General features: G+C 40.4%; 1 protein-coding gene across 6 annotated transcripts in view; it reads right to left on the bottom strand.

Moving 5' to 3' along the window:
- Window positions 1–981: 981 nt before the first annotated feature.
- Window positions 982–23741, bottom strand: part of IL12RB2 (interleukin 12 receptor subunit beta 2) — a 107345-nt gene continuing 84585 nt past the window's right edge. For 5 of the 6 annotated variants that reach the window (XM_064282112.1, XM_064282111.1, XM_064282113.1 and 2 more), the window contains 2 exons: window positions 21781–21880; window positions 982–15919 (listed from right to left, as the gene is read on the bottom strand). In XM_064282112.1, coding sequence (XP_064138182.1) covers window positions 15398–15919; window positions 21781–21880 — 622 coding nt within the window. In that variant the 3' untranslated portion in view covers window positions 982–15397. Of the gene's footprint in view, window positions 21881–23741 lie in introns of all 6 variants that reach the window. The other variant, XM_064282114.1, reaches the window with a different exon arrangement.

Below are 23741 nucleotides of genomic sequence, written 5' to 3'. Positions count from 1 at the left end.
TCATTTGTGTTTTTTAATTAAGGATTTAGATGTTCCCTCAATTACAAAGTGATTTTAAATATTGGACATAATATTGGTTTTAATACCTGCTTTGCGTTTTCACACACGGTCAGCTGAGACATGTAAACTTGATTTGTCAAATTTTATGCTGTGTGGAATACTAACTACTTTATGTATTTTAACTTAGTTTTAATATTTTCATTTTTTGGGAAAAATCTTTTTTCAATTCTCATGATAGCTGTTATATATGCTAAATCTTTATATACAAAAATATCAGTACTTGAACAAATTCAAAGCACATTGGTTTATTAACCCTTGCTCCTGCAGTGATGCATGGTTCATTAGATTCAAATTATACTTGATTCACGATTTTAACTATATGACTTTTCCATTTAAAAAAACAAATTAGATACATCATAGGTGAAAGTTGTTTAAGCTTATTGTTGATAGACAAATCTGTCGAGTAAAGTAGTTACATGGGTATGGATTTTTTCCCCCTCCAACAGAGTGGTGGAATAGTTTGATTTGGCTAATGCATAATATTTAAACTATGTAAAATAAGTGTCTGGCCCTTCAGTATGATTTGTATATTTGAAAGGTCCCAAAATCAAAATTGTGCTTCTTTAAACAGCTCTTTAACCCTTCCTTGTTCTGAAGAAACCAAAGGGCACTGGTTACTATGGTGAGAGGGGGAGTATTCTAATTTTTGGAATTTGGAAAGCAGGCAGCTTTACTTTATAAGGTTGGAACAGCAGCACTATCCATGAAATACAAACCAAAAATCTTACTGTTTCCGAATTTCCTACATTGCTATTAATATTGGTCTTCAGTTTTTAGATGAGTGGTTGCTCCACAGAAGGTGACAAGTATCTCTTTCCTCTTCCACGATTAGAAAATGAGGTTAATAATGATTCCTTGAATGGGAGCATCACCTCTTATTAAAACGTACCTGGAGAGACTGATCAATAAACAGGTTTTCTAGGAATTTTTTTTTTTTTGCCACCATTTGTTGATAAACAGGAAAGAAATGTTTTGTTTCAAAGGTCTTTGGTCACTGAATAATTTTTAGTAATTTTCTGCCTATATATACTAATGCCCCGTTTTAAAAATAGGGAAGATCAAAAATCTTAAAATGTCTAACTGATTGGTTCTCCTATATACTTCTCACAGAAATTGTACAGTATAAGAATTATTTATTTGGGTTAGATTTATTCACCTGATCACTAGTCTGACATCTTGGGGTAGGATAACTATTCTTTAATGGTGGATAACTTGTGCTGGTGTTTTGGATCTTATGATGCTGAGCATGTTCTGCACTGGTGCTAATGTCTAATACAATTTTATATTTACAAACAAACCTTGCTACCCAGAGGCAAGTATTATTTAGTCCACATGGACTACTGACCCCTCTTGAGACTGCAACATACATACTCCTAAATGAGTGTGTTGAGATTTCTGCATCTAACTCGTTTCTGAACATGTGACATTAGCGGTAAATCTCTTGGTTTCTAGCAGCATTACAGAAAACACCTGCTGTTAAGTAAAAACACTTTGGAAGTTCTGCTCACTGTCATCCATAGCTGGCAGTTTGTCACAAAGGAACACAGCAATATCTGATATGTTGCAAGCTTTCAAGATAGCCTAAACTTAAAAGTTGGTCCATTAGTTGTATCTGATGGATGTGAATTGCCTCCTAGTTCACTTTGTCAAGAGCTAAAACTGTGAACCTTACTTTCTCTTATTGGTGGGTAATAACTGAAAATAAAGATTTATTTTCATGCTCATTTTTTAAAAGTTATCAGAACAAATAGAAGCCCATTTATCGTCATGTGTTTCCTGGTTTCTGACCTGTGTGTGCACCCCCAAGATAACACTCATTTAATTTTCCCCTCTTACGGTTAGTTTTTTGTTTATGTGGGGTTTTTGTTAAACCAGGCTTGTTGAGTCACATTTGGGAAGGATATCTATCTTAATGAGTGTTAAAATTAGAAATACTAAATTTTAAACTTGTCACATAAATTTTAAGGGCTGACACATGACAATTGGTATGTCTCTAAGCAAACCACATTTTGAGCATGAAAGTTAATTGTACCGAATGCTACTTTTTATTGACAATAGGTATAAATACTCCTTAATGACAAAATCGCTTAATGAACACATCCTAAAATATAAATGGTGGCTCTGATGGAATGTTCTAGTGAACTTATTTCTTGACACTTTTAAAATAGAAATAATAACAGCTGAAATTGTAATTAAGGTATTTTCAGCTTGCAATGAAGTAATTGGGGATATGTTATAGGACCTCTGAAGGATTTAAAAACGTTATCAGGTACTATAAACGTGGTAGCTGTTTTATCAGTTTTATTTTGGAAATGGAAGGCCACACAATCTCGGGTTGTAAATATACTTGGGGCTTACTTTTGGTATGGGTTTGGAGGGAGGATTTAATATTCCGTTCTGATTGTTTTATTTTTCTAATTGCTAGAGATGGCTGCACTGAAGGAGTAATGTTCTTAATGCTTTTGGGAAGTTGCATACAAAGTCTAACTATGGTAGATTGGATTTTTAAAATACATCTTTAAGAATACACTAGCTTTATGTAAAAAGAACTAACATGTTAAAAGGTATAAAAGCAATTTAAGGAGAAATATGAAGTTGGTAGAACCCAGTTGGTAGTGGACTTTAAAGGTAAGAATATGCTAGATATATTGATGAGCTAACTGATAAATAGCAAATTCTAGGGGTCTCGGGTACATGCAGTTCTACTTTCGTTATGCTTAGAAAGTAGATTGTAACCCAAACTTTTATAGTTCTGAGATTAACATAAATGAGCGTTCAGTGAATCTGAACGCTTAAAAGCCAGATCTCCAAGTTAACTACAGAAAGCCCAGAAAATTTGATTATAAGTATGCTTTGCAGGGTGTATCTAGTAACAAGGCAATAAAATTTAATCGAAGCCTCCAGACACTAGTAATATGAAAAAATCAACATTGCAAAATGAAGCATCTAATTTTATCATTGGGATGAATTTAAGTGGCACTTCTCAGAAATTTGAGTGCAGTTATTTTTTGCTTAGCCTTGCCATGTTCTCTCAATTTAAGAATCTTCTGGGTGAGAGATTTGGAAGTTATCTGAGAAGCCTTTGAAATAAGTTGGTTTCAGGCCAAGAGGAATTCAAAAAAAGGAAAGAATATAGAGAAAGCAAGTTGTAACCTGAAGGATGAGAAGCTTAATAGTTTCAAAAAGTGATTGGGTTATAATGGAAATAGGTTAAAGTCATCAATATTTTGGCCACACATGAGAGTGCCAACGTTGGTAATGACTATCATTTCAATAAAGTGCTATATCTAAGTCAGCAAACTTCATTCTGTGGTCTGTTTTTGTAGTCTCTGAGCTAAATATTTTGAAATGGTTAAAAAAAAAAAAAATGCTACAGAGATGGTAGCCAGCAAAATGTAAAATGCGTATCTGGCCCTTTACAGAAAAAGCTTGCTGACCTGAACTAAGCTGTCACTTCCCGGCATCCAAGAGCTCTTTTAAAATAAAAATTTAGTTTTAGTTACACAGTAATAATTATGTCCTATGGAAAATTGTGAAATGAGTTGGAATAAGGGCAAGATAATCTGGTAGCCTCTTAGTAAAGATATATTGTTAATTTAAAAAATCATGCAGCTGGTGGCTTAAATATATTCTTCTGAAAGCTGTTAAGGAAAGTATAAATCTATAAAAATAAGCATAATTATAGTTTAATGCTAGACATTTAGTGGCATTTCTCAAAGTACTTCGTGTTAAGCTTGTGCTGTTATGCTAATTAATTTTCCCCAGCTTTCTGAACATTTTGTTACAGGTGAGAAAACGTGTTTCAATAAACTATAGTAAAGATTTCAGGCAAGAAGCCCTATGGAGCTGTTCGTTGTAGCACATGAGATCACCATGAGTCTGGTCAACTACAGGGCAGGTGACCAGGCTGAGTGGCCACAAGGATTAATGGCTTCTGGAGAATGCATTTCTCAGATTAGTCAGGAGAATACCCATTTGGGCTGAATTACAGCTTTTGTGACATTCTGTATTAAGTAGCTGGGAGTCAGTTATTCACTTCTAAATATGGAAGGAAAGGTGAGAAATGGCCCACACAAGTCAGAATATCCTTTATCAAATGATGTTTTTCTTTGAACTATTACATGTGGGTATTTAAGGTTTTAAGTCAATGATGTTTATCCCTTTTGTTGCCCATTTGGTAGGGTATGGCAACCCTAGTGGATTCATACTTGTAAGGGTACTCTCCTAAACCCTGTGCGTTGATAACTATCTGGCAACTGATTCGTTATGGTTGTTTTGAGTCAATTGCTATAAACTGATCTTGTGGCTTTACTCTTGAAATGGCTGCGTAAGGTGGTTAGGTACTGTCAAGTCAGTTCTGAATCAGCGACCGTTTATACAACAGAATGAAACCTGCCTGGTCCTGTGCCATCCTCACGATCATTGCTTTGTTTGAGCCCATTGTTATAGCCACTGTGTCAGTCCATCTCATTGAGGGTCTTCCTCTTAGTCCCTGACCCTCTACCAAGCATGATGTCCTCTAGGAACTTGGTCCCTTCCAGTAACATGTCTAAAGTACGTAAGACAAAGTCTTGCCATCCTTGTTTCAAAGGAGCATTGTGGCTCTACTTCTTCCAGGAGAGATTTGTTCTCTGGCAGTCCATGGTATATTCAAGTATTTTTCACCAGCAGCATAATGCAAAGGCATCAGTTCTTCTGTCTTACTCATTGCACAGCTTCTCTGTCCATATAAAGCTATTTAAAAAATCATGACTTGGGTCAGATGCCCCTTAGTCCTCAAAGTGACATCTTTGCTTTTCAACACTTTAAAGAGGTCTCTCACAGCAGATTTGCCCAATGCACAAAAAAGAAATCATTTGATTTCTTGACCCCTGGTTCTATGCGTGTCAATTGTGGTTCCAAGTAAAATGAAATCCTTCACAACTTTGATCTTTTTCCATTTTGTCACGATGTTGCTTATTGGCCCAATTATGAGGATTTTTGTTTTCCTTGTGTTGAGGTGTAATTCTTACTGAAGGCTATAGTCTGGATCTTCATCGGTAAGGGCTTCAAGTCCTCTCTGCTTTCAGCTAGCAAGTTTGTGTCATTTGCATATCGCAGGTTAATAAGTCTGCCTCCAATTGTGATTCTGGATTCTCTTCATATTGTCTGGCTTCTCGGATTATTTGCATAGCATACAGATTGAAGTATGGTGAAGGGATACAACCTTGATGCACACCTTTTCTGACTTTAAACCACATTCAAATGACTGTCTTGGTCCATATATAGATTCCACATGAGCATAATTAAGTCTTCTGGAATTCCCATTCTTTGCAATGTTATCCATAATTTATGATCCACTCAGTCAAATGCCTTTGTATAGTCAATAAAACATAGGTAAATACTTTTCAGTATTCTCTGCTTTTAGCCAAGGTCCATCCAACATCAGTAGTGATATCCCTCATTCCACGTCTTCTGAATCTGGCTGAAACTTCTGTCAGTTCCCTGCAACTGTATTTTAATTATCTTCAGGAGAACTTCACCTGTGTGATACTAATAATGATAGTGTTCAATAATTTCTGCACTCTGTTGGATCATTTTTCTTTGGAATGAGCACAAATATGGATCTCTTCCAGTTGGTTGGCCAGGTAGCTGTTTTCCAAATTTATTGCCTATAGGGTCGCTATGAGTCGAAATCTCGACGGCAGTAGGTTTTGGTGGCATAGATGATGGAGCACCTCCAGCGCCGCATCAGTTTGTAAAACATCTCAATTGGTATTCCAGCAATTTCTGGAGCCTTGCTTTCCACCCGTGCCTTCAGTGTAGTTTGGACTTCTTCCGTCAGTACCATTGGTTCTTGATCATATGCTACCTCATGAAATGGTTCAATGCCAAGCAGTTCTTACTGTTTGGTACGGTGACTGTATATTCCATCTTTTGATGCTTCCTGCGTCGTTCAATAGTTTGCCCATAGAATTCTTCAGTAGTGCAACTTGAGGCTTGAATTTTTTTCTTCAGTTCTTGCAGCTTGAGAAATGCCAAGCATGTTCTTTTGGTTTCCTCACTCGAAGTCTTTGCACATTTTATTTAAAAAGTTTGTTTTTTAGAGCTGTCCTTTTGAAATCTGTCCAGCTCTTACGTGATCATTTCTTCCATTCGCTTTAGCTACTGTACATTCAAGAGCAAGTTTCAGAGTCTCTCCTGACATCCATTTTGGTCTTTCTTTCCTGTCTTTTTAATGACCTTGATTTCTTCATGTCTGATGTCCTTGATGTCATCCCATAACTCGTGTTCAGTTGTTAGAGTTCAGAGCGTCAAATCTGTTCTTGACATGGTCTTTAAATTCCAGTGGGATATACTGAAGGTCGTACTTTGGCTCTCATGGACTTGTTCAAATTTTCTTCAGCTTCAACTTGAACTTGCATATGAGCAATTGGTGGTCTGTTCTGGCAGTCAGCCCCTGGCCTAGTTCTGATGATATTGAGCTTTTCCATCCGTTTTTTCCACAGAGTCGATTTGATTCCTGTGTATCCCATCCAGTGAGGTCCATGTGTATATTTAACATTTGTGTTGTTGAAAAAAGATATTTGCAATGAATTGGAAAGCTACAGACTAATCTCAGTTTTGATATTGTTTGGTGAATTGAGTAGGGAACATGGGAAGTTGCTTATCTTTGAACTGTTGTTCATTGTATCTCGGTTGCTGTGGTAGTTGATTCATGGGTCGGAATTGACTCCAAGGCACACAACAACAGGGTCTAAAAGATCTCTAATTTGAAGAAATGGCATTTTTTTTCATATTTCAAATTTGCCCAGAATTTTGTCAGATTTAAAATATAACTAAAATTTTCTGTTAGCTGATGACTATAATCTGAGAAATTTTGTTTTGGGAGCTTTGCATACTGAGTTCCTGGTCTCACACCTTGGGTGTAATAATCCACAGTGAAATGTTGCTTCATTTGGCACTCACTTTGACAATACTTAGACAAACATACGTTTAGACGTTTTGTTAAAGTGCTCAGACTGCTGGGATTGTTTTGGAAAGAAACTGATGACTAAAGGTGGGTGGTGGGTTTATTCCCCCCACCCCGCACGTTTCATGGCTGAACATGTTTAGGCAGAAATGATTAGTGAATTGAACTAAACACTGAGGTAACGTTTCTGTTCAGAGATACAGGATTGGTTTGTCCATTTTCCCTGAAGAATGTCAGGTTCTAGTGTAACTTCCGTATTTTTTTTAAGGTAACAGGAAAGAGCTTTTCCTTAAAATCTACAGGTAGTTTGCTGTCCACTTGATTCGTGTTCCACATTTTGTAATATACTCCTTATATGTTTGCCAAGGGTTCACTTAGGTGCTGAAGTCTAAATTAAGAGCTTCTGAAGAATGGGGAGATTGGATTGAATAAAACTTATTTTTAAGGTAGAGTTTGTCTTTGGAAAAAATGTATATTGCAGGTATTTTCTGAGTGCTTCAGAACACTATTTTGTTCCTAATGACAGAATCTCTTCAAGATTGCATGCTGCTTACTCATTCTGCATTAACAAAATCGGTAGGTTGACGTGTTTTTATTAACAGTTGGATGACCCCCTCCATCCTGAGCCAAATGCTGGAGCTGAAAGTCATTTTGACTGAAGAAGTAGAGAAGTGCTTTCTTTGGATGCTGTGCAATGCAAACCATCTGAGAAAGGAATTCTCTTCAGCAGAAAATGGGCAGTCTTAATAGAGAAAATTGCCAATAAACTTGCTTGAAGAACTTAAATAACCAGCACTTCAGCTACAGGAGAGCACCGATGTTCCCTTTTTTCCCAGGATCATCTATCTCTTGCTACTTAGGGTTATTAAAGATGACTGCAGGTTTTTAGAGGAAAAAAAAAAAAATAATCTGAAGATTGCATCTGTGGCTGGAGAAAGGACTTTTATTGACTTAATTACCCTTGCAAGTTATTTATAACTACTACCCTTTTTTAATCTATTGCAAGCAGGTCAAATGTGGGTGTTAAAAGCTGTTTCTGCATTTGCTTTGAAAGCTACCCTGCCATAGATCCGAGAGGGTCAACTAAAGGGTGAGAGTTTTTATAGGAATACAAAGCAGTCTAGTCAAATGGGATTTTAGTTCAAGCACCAGAGGTGGAGAAGAAAGAACCCTAGAAAAAAGTATTTCTTACAACGCTGTGAAAAGAAGACAAATGATCTTTTACTCTTTTGTGATGGGATAAAGTGTGATTTCTGTGTTTATATGAATCTTGGGACATCCTCTTTTCAGCTTGGGAGATATTTTTTTTCATAGGGTAGTATCTTGGCTTCTTGGTTTGGCCCACGCAAGAGAAGTACCCCCAGGTTACACAGACAATATTCTCCGCAAATTTGCAGGGATACCTAATTGCCATTTTAGCAAGTGTGTTGAGATTTTCTTTAATAAAGGATCAGGTGTTTTGTTACAAGTTACCCAATTTTGAAATAGTACAGTTTTCTTGAATTAGCGAAAATGCCCTAATCATGAGTTTATTTTTCCAGTGAAAATTTAGGTCCTTTAAGATTAGTTTATTCTCTGGAGAACCCAGTAATAGCTTTGTGTTTCTTTGGTTCCTGTTACCTACCTGTAGGTGGTAAAGTATGATAGTGAAAGGGGAAAGGGTTTTGAACCTCACCTGACATTGTTCAGGGTAAAAACAGGGTATCTGGAAGAATCCTTTAAATTGAGTTGTGGAAATTTTAGTGGCCTGAATTAACTTAAAGGGACCCCATGGTATTTACATAATATGTTTTTATGTTTCTTAGAGATGTGGTTGAAATCTCAGTGGAACCAGTTTTAGAATGGTTTTGTCCCTTGTAAATGAAAAAAGAAGTGACCACTTCACTTACCAAGTATGGAGCCAATTACCATAGGATGTAGGAAAGGCAGGTATATAGGTCGTAAGAATTCATACAAGCAAGACTGAGTCAAATGCGGCCCTAATACCTAAACAGTAGCTAAACTGCGTTTGAGTCAAAATAGAATTGACTCGGTGGCAATGAGTTTGATTATAGCCATTTTAATTCAAAGAGGGGAGCATATTGCTTTGATTGCTTTTCTATTTAAAAGGCCTAATGCTTTTATTTATAGCTTTACTCCATTTATCAATTTCCTTAAAAAAAACGTACTTTATTGGGAGCGGCATTTCCCTTCTGTGGCTTACCTGTGTCTTGTATTATAGGATTTAGTGTAGCTGGGGAGATAAACTAACAAATCCAGGAGTGCCAAATTTGTCCTGGTGGTGTTTGTTTTAAAATTACATGTTTTTTAGGTTGTTACTGCAAGAACTAAGTATGAACTAGAACTTCACAGGTATGGGGAAACCTAGTAAAAATAACTTCAAAGATTTTATAATTACAGTAGAACCCTGATATAAATGTATCTGGAAAGTTGTCCTTTTGCACAGAAAGGAATTATAAAGTAATGAGGTCTGAAACCAGACTACCTGGTATTAGGTACTAGTTGTGTGACTCCTGGCAAGTTACTTAACCTTCTGTCTCAGTTTCCTCGTAACACCTGCTTAACTGGTGGTTATGAGAACGGAGTTAAAACACTTGAGAACTGCCTGCACGTACTGAGTACTGTGTTGGATGCTATTATCAATCATTATTAACAATTCTTATTAGAAAAAGGGAATTGGGCAAAAATTGGCTTGTTACACAAACTCTGGATTTCAAAAATCCACTGACTCAGTATTACGTTAATACCTTATCACCAACCCCCAGCCTCACCTGTGTCATGTTTGGCTTTTTCTAGTGTCTTTGACAAAAGTACAAATATGGTCAGTGAAAGTGCTAAGCGCTGACACATGAAGTTGGAGGGTGATGGGCCACCAAGAAAAGTCTTCAAGGTAGTTAGCAGTGTCTGTCACTAGACCCACTGTTTCAGAGCTTTGAGAAGAAATTGGTATTGTTGACTTTCTGTTTAATTATAAGTGTAATGCGTATTTATGATGGGGGGAACAAAAACTATGGCCTAGAGATGATCACTGTTACATTCTGGTAGATATTCTTTTGGATTTTTTGGTGCCCTGAAAATTTATAAAAGTGGCGATGATCCCATTCAGCCTTTTGTAAACTGTTTTCCATGTCAAGTCCTGTTCTACATTTTTAAAAAAGACTGCACAGTATAGTATGCTTTTCATCACTTCTAAGATCCATCCTAATTTCAGACATGTTAAAATTTTGGGAAAAATTGCATCACATAATTGAAGGTAGATGGTATACTACACTTTAATTAGCATTTTTTCTACTCAACATAAAGTGGTGGAGTGTCTTAAAAGTACTGACTGGTTTAAAGTCAGGAAAGATGTGCGTCAGGGTTGTATTCTTTCACCATACCTATTTAATCTGTATGCTGAAAAATAATACGAGAAGCTGGACTATATGAAGAAGAACGGGGCATTAGGATTGGAGGAAGACTCATTAACAACCTGCGTTATGCAGATGACACAACCTTGCTTGCTGAAAGTGAAGACGACTTGAAGCACTTACTAATGAAGATCAAAGACCACAGCCTTCAGTATGGATTACACCTCAACATAAAACAAAAATCCTCACAACTGGACCAATGAGCAACATCATGATAAACGGATAAAAGATTGAAGTTATCAAAGATTTCATTTTTCTTGCATCCACAATCAACAGCCATGGAAGCAGCAGTCAAGAAATCAAAAGATGCATTGCTTTGGGCAAATCTGTTGTAAAGGACCTCTTCAAAGTGTTGAAGAGCAAAGATGTCACCCTGAAGACTAAGGTGCACCTGACCCAAGCCATGGTATTTTCAATCACATCATATGCATGTGAAAGCTGGACAATGAATAAGGAAGACTGAAGAAGAGTTGATGCCTTTGAATTGTGGTGTTGGCGAAGAATATTGAATATACCATGGACTGCCAAAAAAACGAACAAATCTGTCTTGGAAGAAGTGCAGCCAGAACGCTCCTTAGAGGCAAGGATGGCAAGACGGCATCTTACATACTTTGGACATGTTGTCAGGAGGGATCAGTCCCTGGAGAAGGACATCATGCTTGGCAGAGTACAGGGTCAGCAGAAAAGACGAAGACCCTCAACAAGGTGGATTGACACAGTGGCTGCAACAATGAGCTCAAGCATAACAACAATTTTAAGGATGGCGCAGGACCAGGCAGTGTTTTGTTCTGTTGTGCATAGTGTTGCTATGAGTCGGAACCCACTTGACAGCACCTAACAACAACAACAACAAGTCTTAGATTCTGTGAAATTCAGTATTTCATTGTACAGCTATCTTGATTTAAGCAAGTCTGTACTGAAGGCTATTTAGGCCTTTCCCGCTATTACAATCAATGCTGTGATGAATGCTGCATTCGACTTAGAATATACATACTGCTCCTTAGGTGCATTGCTAGAAGTAAGTTACTTAAAAAAAAAAAAGTTACTTACACCTTATTCAGTATTGCCCAACTGCCCTCCAGAAAGGGGCTGACTTACGCCCCTATTGTAGGCACCAGTTTCCCTTATTAATACTGGCTGATTTTTTAATCTTTGCTAATGATAAGTGAAAAATGCTATCTTATTTAAATTTTATTTCTTTAATATATAGGGTTTTTTTTTAATGCTTACTGGGCATTTATATGTATTTTGTGAGTTGCCCGTTCACAGTACATTTTTCTTTGAAGTGTTGGCTTTTTTCATATTGATCTGTAAGAGTTCCTCATTAAGGAAGCTATGTTTGGCATATGTTACAATCTTTTTATCGAAGTGTGTGTGTATGAGTATTGCAAGGTTTTCATTTTAGTCTATTGGAAATTTATTCTGGTCTACGTTGTGATGTAAGGATCTGACTTGTTTTTCTCCATTGGTCAGTTAGCCAATTGACTAAATTGCCTGTCTTTTTTTAGAGGTAAAGGGAGACCCTTCTGATCTTTTACTTGAAATGGTGCTTCACTCATAAGGGTTCACCTACCAGCCATTAATAAGGATGGATAATGTGAACTTCTGTGAGTCCTGCCGCCTAGAAAAGGAAAACAGGGCTCCTCTGGAGGGCCTGAGGATTGGTATTGGGACAGGTGACAGCTGCATCAGGTGAAAGAAAAAGAACCCAGTGGAGAAAATCCAAGATTCTAACACACAGAGTTGGCAAATAGAATGTGTTCAGCTTGGCATCTTTTTCCCTGGCCTCCAGAGTATTGGTGAGTTGCAGCTGTAGGCTATTAATGAAAGCTGAGATACTGGGACAGAGTGGAGGAAGGTATCAGTTTGACTTTTCCTAATGCCTATAAGGAGTCCCTGGGTGGTGCGAATAGTTAATGTGCAGAGGTGCCTTGGAAGAAAGGCCTGGCAATTTTACTTTGAAGAATCAGCTATTGAAAACTGCCTGGAGCAGAGTTCTTCTTTGACACATATGGGGTCACCATGAGTCGGAATTGACTGGTAATGTCAATAAGGAAGATGGGCCAAGGAAATAGTCTCTGGTTTCTAGGAAAGATGTCTTTTCAAGGAACAATTCATGGTAAGAATCTCTCCATAAGAAATGGTATGGGAAATTCCCATGAATTCATTAAAAATGAACTCAACAACAGTATTTATAGTTATTTAGGTCCCAGAGAATTAAGGAATATGTGAGTTTTAGTAGAGCAGAAATTTCTGGGCTGGCTTTGGGATGTGTATCAGGAGCGAGGATTTAATATCATTGCTCATTTTCCTGTGGAATGAAAGCTTGGGTGTACGAATGTTGGTGAGTTCCCTCCAGTCCTGGTAAAGCTGGCAACCTGATCTGGAGTATTGATTGGGAGAGAAGGAATTGTGAAAACTACTTGGCAAGGGCAAGGTAAGGTTACCCATCCTCCATCATTCACAGAAACAGGACATTTTATCTGGCTGAATGAGCAACCAAAGATATGTTCAAATATGTCTTTAAAATAAATTCCTCTACATGTATCACAGCAGTGCCTTCAATGAAAATGGGGTAGAGTGGGAACTGAGAATGAAGAACAAATGCAAGCTGTCAATTGTCCCAATAAACTAGGAGGCAGACACAGCTAGACTGACTTGAAACAGAAGGAACAAGATAAAAGAGATGGCAGGTGACATCTTTTACTTTTTATTGAGAGCCTTTTACAGACCAAAGGAGCCCTGGTGGCATAATGCTTAAGCGCTCAGCTGTTAACTGAAAGACTGACAATTCTCCAAGGGAGAAGAGACTTGGCAATCTGCTCCCATAAAGATCACAGCCTAGAAAACCCTATGGGGCAGTTCTACTCTGTCACATGCGGTTGCTACAAGTCAAAATCAGCTTGACGGCACCCAACAACTCTGCACAAAGCATGGTGCTGGGGAAACATGCCACAGTTCCTGCTTGCAAGTTGTTTACAGCCCGGTAGAAGAAGTATGTGTTGTGCAAGCATGGAGGATGGGAATCTGCTACAGCTTAAAGGAGTCAAGGAAGGCTTCTCAGAGGAGGTGATGTGCAACTTTTTAACTTTTCTTTTAGGGAGACAAATGACTGCAGCATCACCTGGGGCTTGAAGGGAAGGGAGAGGGAGTAGGGGTAAAAGGGAGACTGGGTGTTGGAGACAAGGGAGAATGGGAACAGCAACCAAAAAACTGATATCACGTAATCCAGAGGAAATCAAAGGAAGGGAAAACAGCTATTGCAAGAAAGTAAAATTAGCTCCCACTGCCAAGAGGTAATAGGTTGGCCTGCTTCTGAGGAGGAGACCTCTTGTTTCAAACAAGTTGATGGAGGGACACTATATCCTGGGTGCACACAAGCCACAGCTAATACTGAGAGGCAAGGAACCATGGTCTGAAGGGGCTGCACAACAGCTGATGGAAGGAAGGACCTTAAGCTTTTTTAAAAAAAACCTGCGAGGGCTAAATGTATGAGGTCTGGGATGTTGGGAAGCAAGGATGAATCGAGTTTCAACATGAATAAGCACAGCAAATGTTCATCACTTCATCCTGTAGAGCACAGGGAAGTCTGATAAACCAAAAGGCTGTGAATAGTTATTTATACAGAACTGGGCAGTGAACCAGTATGGACACATTCTAATTTGGTAGGTTAGGGAAGGAGTACACATCTGTAACCAAAAAAAAAAAAATTTTTTTCAATGAAAATCCAAACAAAGGAAAGTGGAGAAGCTGCCTCAGTTCCAGTGTTAGGGTGTAGGTGGGGGTAGGCCCCAGGTTTGGAGAGAGATTTAAGAAATAGATCCTTTTTGGACTTCTCAGCCTATATTCTTTTGGAAAGGGCATTAATATCTGAATGACACAGTAACTACTAGAAGTTCAGACTATTACTTCCCTACCAGCTCAGTGGAAGAAATGATGATAATGAAGCCATAGAGAGAGATGGGAGAGGAAAGGGTGACAAGCCAGAGGCCACAGCTTTAAAGGTGTAAATCATGGGTCATGTTCCAGTTCATGCCTTGGAAAGAGAATTATCTTCCAGGTTCATCTTGAGCTGCATGAGGATCAGCTTGAAGTCTTCATGAGGAAGGCATGCCCAAAGTCCTACAGTGCGTTTACAGGAGCACTCCAAACTGCTCTTGATTTATTGAAAGAGGGTGAAGGCATAATAAAACCATAGTACGCTAGCAAAACTAGGAAAAATTTAAAAAAAGATGTGTTCATAGGCTTCATCAAATAGCACAGTAATTGTCCTGGGGGCCCTTTTATACTGGTGTTCATGCAAGTCAAAATTTGTTTTGAAGGCTCCCTATAATTCTCAATAGTGTATTCACCATTTAGAGCTACACTGTCCAATGTGGTAGCCACTAACCACTATGAGTATTTTAATTATAATCAAAATTCAGTTCCTTGGTCATGCTAGACACATTTCAAGTGGTCAGTAATCACATGTTGCTAGTGTCTACAGTATTGGACAGATACAGAACATTTCTACCATCTCTGAAAGTTCTACTGAACAGTACTGATCTAGAGCATAAGGCCTGGTATGTAGTAGATGTTTTATAAATATTTGTTGCATGAATGGTCCTCTAGACTGTTGGCCACTGCTAGTAGGAGTTTTAGCTTCTCTTCCCCTTTTCCCTTTCTGGCCAGCATAGCCAAGAAAGTTGCCAGGAACCCAGGTTGAAGTCTGCAGGTCCACGTGGTGGAGGATGTAATGTTAAGGGTCTGGAGAAGGCAAGGTGAGGTATCTGGGTGAAGGCCAATGCTCAGTTCCCAAGACTCACCATGAGCTGGCTTGCCATCTGTCCAGCAGCACCCAGGCCTGATGGCAGCACCCAGAGGTGATGGCTACTAGAGTATGTAATTTTATCCCTTTTGGAGAGGTAGCTGAGTAGATGGGGTGTGCTGTGCTGGTTGGGGGCTCACTGACTTTCCAGGCTTCGAGCCTCATCTCTCAGAGCATAAGGGAGCCACACCCCATCTTTAACTGATCCAGAGTCAGTTTCTCACCACAGGAGAAGCTGAGCGGGTGAAGGGAACTTGAGGGGAAAACAGAAAAGGAAATGTGCTGAGGCTCCAGTTCTTCCAGAGGGTCAGGGACAGGAGCCTCATGTGAAGGGAGATAATCTATGTTGGAGGGTAAGTAGCCCTCATGGGTGGGAAGGAAGTCCACTGGGAGGACTGTCAAGGGGCTGCCTGGGTTTCCAGGCTTTGAGTCAGGGCCCCTGCCGCCCAGCACCTTGTACAGATCACCTAGTTGTCTTGCCTCAGCTGTGAGGGCTCTTGGAGGTGCTATGTCTTCCTCAGAGGTACAGTGACCTCGGACTCCTTGTCCTCTTTCTGGCCATTTGGGGCAATGGGGATGTCTGAAGGCTGGGGCCACCTGATGAATGACTTCATCGATCACCACTGTCTCAGGTTCTTCAGGAGTGTGCGCAGCTGTCAGGAACCTGTCCACAGGCAAATGCGTCTTCTCCTGAGAGAAGGGAGGTAGAAGAAGCTCTTAAAGCAGTGTGAGTAACCTTGACACCTGACTTCTCCACTCCTCCCAGATGCCTCACAGCCTGCACTGCCTACTCAGCTTGGGTGGGATACTGGGACCTCCGCTTTTGCTAGGTAAGAGAAGTAAACGTTGTCAGGGAGTCTCTACCCGCAGGCAGAGAGGCTGGAACAGGACTTTCTCCAACCTATACAACCCAGCTCAAATTTCAGCCAGACTGTCTATAATGTGAATCGAAGTGTACTATCTGCTTTTCTAGCAGAGAAGGCACAGTAGGTGCAAAGGAAAGGTTGGTCTTGCCTCTCTCTGGGGGAGGAGCCAGGAAAGGCTTTATGGTCACACCTCACAGGTGATGAGTTGACGCTGAGCTAAGCCCTGAAAGATGTATAGCATTTTCCAGGTGGGAAGGTGCGGCAGACAAGGAGGACTGGTGTATTCTGGAATCTGCTAGTTATTTCTTATGACGAGCAGGAGGGGCCTCACAACATGAAGGGCCTTTTAAGGGATGCTAAGGAGTTTGGCTTTGATAGAACTACTGAAATGTTTTAGGCAGGGTAATAACCTTGTCAGATCACCTTTTAAGAAAGACCTCTCCAGAATAACATTTTCTGGAAGAAATTTTCTTCCTTCCTTCTCTGTAGTTATTTTGCCTATTAATTGTCTCGCTTATTCTCTTTCCAGTTGGTTGCCAGCTCCTCAGTATCATATCTCTTTCCTTTCCAAACTTATTGCTCAGTTCAAGTCCTCACTGCCTTATTAACCTCTATTTGGTTATTGTTAGCTGCCATCAGGTCAGCCTCTGACTCACGGCGACCCCATGCACAACAAGACCAGATTGTTGTGATCCACAGGGTTTTCACTGTCTGGTTTTCGAAAGTAGATCACTAGATCTTTCTTCCTAGTTCGTCTTAGCCTGGAAGCTCCACTGAAACCTACTCAGCACCACAGCAGCACACAAGCCTCCACTGAAGAGACGGATGGCGGCTGGGCATGAGGTGTACTGGCTAAGAGTCAAATGCATGGAAGGTGAGAATTCTACCACTGAACCATCGCTGTCCCCAACATTTCTTTTAATAGATTTAATTGGTCCCTCTGCCTCAGCCTCTCCTTACATGCAAGAAACTACCTTATGCACCGACGCCCTGATCCTTCTTAGGCAGAGCTCCAGACTCGTTTATGACTGCCACTTTTAAGTAAAACTTCTCAAGCCCTCACCCAGGCAGTCGAGCTCCTGCACAACTGCCTTCCTCCATCTCCCCACGTTTCCCTTCAGAAATTGCTATTACTGCACACTGTCCTGGTCTTTACTGAAAATCCGTTTCCCCTCAGTCCTGCCACCACACTTGTGTCCACTGCCAGTCTCTCCTCTGCGTACGTGTGCTCCACCATCTCTTATGTGAAGCCTGCTTTTGTATAAGCCCCTAGTGACTGTTCTTCCACTTTATAACAATGAAGAAGCCACCCACGGGGTTCTTGACATGTGGATGCTTTGTACTGTCACTTATTTTACATGTCTGTAAGTCATCTGCATGCAGGGACCATGTCTCAAGGGAGGAGTAAACAAAAAACCAAACCCATTGCCGTCAAGTCGATTCTGACTCATGGCGCCCCCATATGTTACAGAGTAGAACTGTGCTCCATAGGGTTTCCTTGGCTGTAATCTTTACGGAAGCAGATTGCCAGGCTTTTCTTCCATGGTGCTAAGGGGTAGGTTCAAACCACCAACCTTTTGTTTGGTGGATCAGTGTAGACTGTGCCACCCAATAGAACCTTAAGGGAGAAGTAGGATGATAAAAAGTAGCCTTGGGACAGGGAAAACCTTGGGTACTAGTCCCAACTCTGAGCCTCTATGGCCCAGAAAAACTCAATTGACCTCTCTGGGCCTCAATTCCCTCATGTGTCAAATGACAAATTGTATAAGATGGTTTGGTCTGGATCGGCCTCTGATGCTCCCCAGCTCAACATGTCCTCCTTTGCCTTGAACTTGGCAGGTGTCCAGAAAGTGAAAGAAGCAGCTGTTTCAGGACAGATTGCCATGAAGGGCCCTGACCAGCGATGGTGTGTGTGCGTGTGCTTCTCTTTTAGGAGACTGCTTGTTTCTGATCACTACACAAATTGGCCCTGGCAAGTTGGCTGGGCTTGGAACGTGGCTGGCAGCTTTGAGAAACCGAGCTGCCAAAGTGCTGCTTCCACAGATGAGAGAGAGATTACACAGGGTGTGGGAATGGCTTGTTGTTTATGTGAGGTGGGGTGTTTGCTCCGCCTTCTTTAAAGCTTTGGCAATATTGATTGAGGCTGCTCCTTGGTACTTTTATAAAGCAGGATCTCTGGCTGACAAGCCCCAGGAGGAAGCCCTCTGAAACTACTCTTGGCTCAGGCACTTCACGGATACTATTTTAGGCATTTATGAGCTCAAAATGGATAACATCCCCGTAACCCCCTTTTCTCCAGAGCCCTAAGGCATGGTTTTTCAGCCACATCTCAGGAAGTGGTAGAGGCATGTAAGGCCTGACGGCTCCAAGCACATTTTGTTGGAGGTGAAGGAGGACAGACTGTTGTGTTTCTGTCTTCTGCCTCAGCCTGGCACCACGAGAGCAGTCTGGTTCTTTAAAAAATATATGCACATACCCATTGCCATTTTGTCGATTCTGACTCATAGCGACCCTACAGGACAGAGTAGAACTGCCTCATAGAGTTTCCAAGGAGCGCCTGGTAGATTAGAACTGCCAAACCTTTTGGTTAGGAGCTGTAGCTCTTAACCACTAGGCCCCCAGAGTTTCCATATGCACATAGTGTTTTGTTTATTTTTTTAAGTTCAAGGGGACTGTGTAATGGTAGCCTTCATCCCCTTCCCCAAAGGCAACCACCATTATCAGTTTCTATGTGTTACATGTATGCTTCCAGAAATATCCTGTGCACATGCTGGAGGTGTGTGTGTGTGTGTGTAAAATCTCCTTTTTTTTTGCAAAAGAGAACCCACTATACATAATTGTTATTAAGTATTAAAAAAAAAATTTTTTTTTTTATTATGTATAAAAAAAACTTGGCTTTTTTCACTTATATCTTGGAGATATTTGGGAACATATATATCTATCTCATTCTTTTAAACAGTTGTATAATGTCCTGTTGTGTGAATGTACCCAAATTGTATAACCTGCCCCTCTGGTGGACTTTTACATTATACTCAGTTTTTTAAAAATAATTATCTATAATGTTGTAATGCTATTATTTATAATGTTGTAATGAACATACGTATACTACACAATTTTGGGCACCTGTGTGGCAGTTTCTGGGTTACTGTCTACCTGTGTGACTTTTTCTAACCCTTTGTGTATCTTTCCCAGCACTCCTTCTAGGTTTTCTTACGGCCCTTCAGTGGCTCTCCATGCCTCTGTATTCCCTGATGACTTGGCAGAGGCTAACAGAGCTACCAGTTTTGGAGGCAGTTGTCTGTGATTGACCCAGAATTGCCTTCCACTGTGCTGTTTCAGGCTTTTGGGACACGGAAGTGTGGAATCTCAGTATTGGGAGCTATCTGAAAGCTCAGAAGGTTCAACTCCTGGTCCTTGAATCCCCTCTAACACTAGAATGGCAGCTTATAATGCTTCACAGCTTATAGAGTGCTTTTCCATAGGGCGACATGGTATTGCCCCCAGGAGAGGGCCTGGTGTGTGGATACCTCTCTAGTTAGTGTGCTCAGCTGAGAGGTGCTGACTGCTAGAAGCACTCTCTTCTTCCTGTGCTAAAAGATGTTCTAGAACGTTTAGTGCGGTGGTGGACAGCACATGGTCTGGAGCCAGCCTGCCTGGACGTGAATCTAGGATTCCCCATGTGTTAGCTGACTAACGTTGGACAAGTTACTTAGTCCTCGGTGCCTCTGTTTCCTCATCTGAAAAATGAGGATACTAACAGCACAATCTCATAAAGCTATTCTATGGGTTAAACGTTAACGTATAGAAAATGTTTAAGACTGCGCCTGACACATAGAAAGTTACAGATATCTTAATCGCTGTTGTTATTACTCTTCTTGCTGTTGTATCTTAACAGGGACAAAACCCCTCAATACAGAAGGGACTTAAAGTATGAGATTTCCTGGGAAGAAACTGGATGATTTTTGCCTTTTATGATCCACTGAAGAATAATTAATGCCTTTGAATTATGGCATTGGGAAAGCATATTGAATATACCATGGACTGCCAGAAGAATGAACGAATCTGTCTTAGAAGAAGTACAGCCAGAATGCTCCTTAGAAGCAAGGATGGTGAGACTTCTCATGTACTTTGGACATGTTATCAGGAGGGACCATTCCCTGGAGAAGGACATCATGCTTGGTAAAGTAGAGGGTCAGTGAAGGACAGGAAGACCCTCAGCAAGATGGAATGACACAGTCATTACAACAATGGGCTCAAGCATAAGAATAATTGTGAGGATGACACAGGACCAGGCAGTGTTTCATTCTTTTGTACATGGGGTAACTATGAGTCAGAAGTGACTTGACAGCACCTAACAACAAAAACATGAACCACATGCTTTACGTGGCATCTTATCTAAACCTCACAACAGTATACAAGGTTGGTATTGTCAATTTGTGCTTTATAGAGGATGAAACTCAGGCAAGTTGCCCAAGGGTCATACATGTAGTAAGTGGCAGAGGCAGGGTTTAGATCCAAGCCTGATTCCAAAGGCATGAAACTTCAGTGACTTAAATTCCTACTGAGGCAGACACGACTGGGACTGCTGGCTTTTGGACTGGAGATGACAGAATGTACTGGGTAACTGAAGAGAAGAATCTTGGAGGAGAAAGGGAGTCTGGGGCTGCCAAGGCCCCAGGCAATGGGAAGAGGATTGGTGTACAGCTTCCTTCCCCAGTTGCTCCCCTTAAATGCATCCATTCTTGCCCCATCTTCAGATGCCTTCAACTTGCAGCCTCTTCCACCAGAGATGGAGTCCCATGCCTACTCGTGAGCATGTTTTCACCTTCTCAGACTGCACTGCAGCGGCCCCCTTCTCTTTTTCTACCCTCAGCACTCTCCTCTGCCTCCTGAGTGACCTCACCTTCTTTAAAACCCTTTCCTTGCAGAGCAGAATGGCTTCCTGCCAAAACCAAAATAGTCTGTGCTCTGTTTATCTGTTCTATGCTCAGACAAGACTGGAAACATCACAGTAAAGCTTCAGTTCTCCTGATTTTGATGAATCAGTGCTCAGGCTACCCAAACCCCCATTGCCATTTAGTGCTCGGCAAATGGCAAAAATACTTGCTTACTGTTTATTCAAATAAGTTGGGATGAGGAGGGGAAGGTACAGGTTAAACAATTTGGGTACTTTCATACCACAGGATATTATACAACTTTTTAAAAGAATGAGATTGATCTATATGCATCTAAATATAATCAACCAACCCGTTGCCACTGAGTCAGTTCTGACTCATAGTGAGCCTGTAGGACAGAGTAGAACTACGGCGGCTAACCAAAAGGTTGGCAGTTCGAATCCACCAGGTGCTCCTTGGAAACTCTGTGGGGCAGTTCTACTCATGTGTCTGTTATCCTATGGGGTCGTTATGAGTCGGAATCCATCTGACAGCAACGGGTTTTGCGTCTAAATATAAAGGAGCACAAAGCTATGGGTCTTTTAGTCTTTGGGTCACAAGCTTCAGAAAATTCCTGTATATGTGCTGCTCTTAAATCCAGGAAGAAAACAGGGCGATGACTCAGATGGTAACTTAGTGCAAGTGACTTCAGCTCATCCACAGGGTCTAAGGACCCAGGTTTCCTTCTAAGGACAAACTTAGGGTAGCCACTAGTACTCCATCGGCTAGCCACTAAGACTTTATACGTTACCTCCATGATGGGATATTTTTTAGCCCAAGTGCTATTCGCTGGGTCTGGAATCTCTCTGCTGTACCACTGAGGTCTGAGGGCCGAAAGGAGAACAGGTACTCTATAGAGAAAAACCAAACAGTGACTTCTGATTAAATGTGCACACGCTCACTTGGAAGCATAGGTTCTTAGTGCCATGACTTCAGTGTAGGGCTTGCTTTTGTAACCAAATTAAGTAAAATATAAACACAAAAGGAGAAATATAATGCATTATCCAAGGCTGGAGTAGTTTTCTGTGAAGTTTCACTTGATAGAATTGTGGTTCAGCCACTTGGGATTTGCTATTAAACTATGGAACTTACACTCTGCAACGTTTAGCTGTCAACCACTCATTAATTCAGCAAACACTGATAGAACCCTAATATATGCCCAGCACAGTGCCACATGCTATGGGGAGAACAGCAAAGAAGACATGATCCCTACCCTTGGGAAGCTTACTATTTAGCTAATTTGGGAAATTTTTATGCTAAAAGCAAAAAACAAAAAACCAGGGTACAAAATGGTATAAATAGCTTGAACATAACTATGTTAAAAAAAAAAAAATCACAGGGAAATAAATCTGAGCTGTTAACAGTGATTGTATTTGGTGATGGGGGGAAAAATGGGTCTTTTTTTTTTTTTTCCTTTCTTTCTACATCTCTGAGTTTTTGAAAATATTTTTAAATGAGTATATATTACTTTTATAATGTGGAAGGAAAAAATCCAAAAAATGTTTCTTATAAATCCTTTTGACTTAAATATTTTGAATATCTTTTAAAAACTCAAGACCAATATGAAAATTTTTTAAAGACAGTAAGTAGCCTTGGCTTTAATAAGCTTTGATGTTCAATAAGAATGATAAACTTTTGGAATGCATTTAAGATTTTGTTTTTTTAACATTTTTTTAAAGGAAGCTAGGATTTTATTTTAATTATTAACCATTATTAATGATGCCATTTTATCTTATAATGCCATTTCAGGTTGCTATTTTTAAAAAATTTTATTGTGTTTAAGTAAAAGTTTATAGCACAAATTAGCTTTTCATTCAAAATTTATACACATTTGTCATGGATTGAATTATGTCCCCCCCAAAATGTGTGTATCAATTTGGCTGGATCATGATTCCCAGTATTGCGTGGTTACCCGCCATTTTGTGATTGTAATTTTATGTTAAAGAGGATTAGGGTGAGATTGTAACACCCTTACTAAGGTCACATCCCTGATCCAATGTAAAGGGAGCTTTCCTGGGGTGTGGCCTGCACCACCTTTTATCTCACAGGTAAAAGGAAAGGGAAGCAAGCAGAGAGTTGGGGACCTCAAATCACCGAGAAAGCAGTGCCAGGAGCAGAGCATGTCTTTGGACCCGGGGTCCCTGCGTGGAGAAGCTCCTAATCCAGGGGAAGATTGATGAGAAGGCTGACAGAGAGAGAAAGCCTTCCCCTGGAGCTGACACCCTGAATTTGAACTTTTAGCCCACTTTACGGTGAAGAAATAAATTTCTCTTTGTTAAAGCCACCCACTTGTCCACTTGTGGTATTTCTGTTATAGCAGCCCAAGATGACTAAGCCAACATGGTTTTGTGACGCTGGTTGCAATCCCTGCAATGTGTCAGCACTCTCCCCCTTTCCCTTTCCACCCGTGTCCATTCCTACAGTTTTCCTGTCCCTTCCTGCCGTCTCGTCTTTTTTGGGGGGCTGGTGTGGCCCTTTTGGTCTCATATTCTTGGTTGAACGAAGAAGCACGTTCCTCATGTGTATTATTGTTTGTTTATAGGCCTGTCTAATCACTGAATGAAAGATGGCCTTTACAAGTGGCTTCAGTTCTGAGTTAGTAGGGTGTCTGGGGACCATAGTCTCAGTGGTTCCTCCAGTCTCTGTCAGACCAGTAAGTCTGGTCTTGTTTTTTTGAATTTGAATTTCTTCTACATTTTTCTCCTGCTCTGT

This window comes from Loxodonta africana, chromosome 3 (genome assembly GCF_030014295.1).
Source record: "Loxodonta africana isolate mLoxAfr1 chromosome 3, mLoxAfr1.hap2, whole genome shotgun sequence".
In the NCBI taxonomy this organism is placed as follows: domain Eukaryota; kingdom Metazoa; phylum Chordata; class Mammalia; order Proboscidea; family Elephantidae; genus Loxodonta; species Loxodonta africana.
The sequence above is the reverse complement of the archived record's forward strand: the minus strand, read 5'-3'. Positions and strand labels throughout refer to the sequence as shown.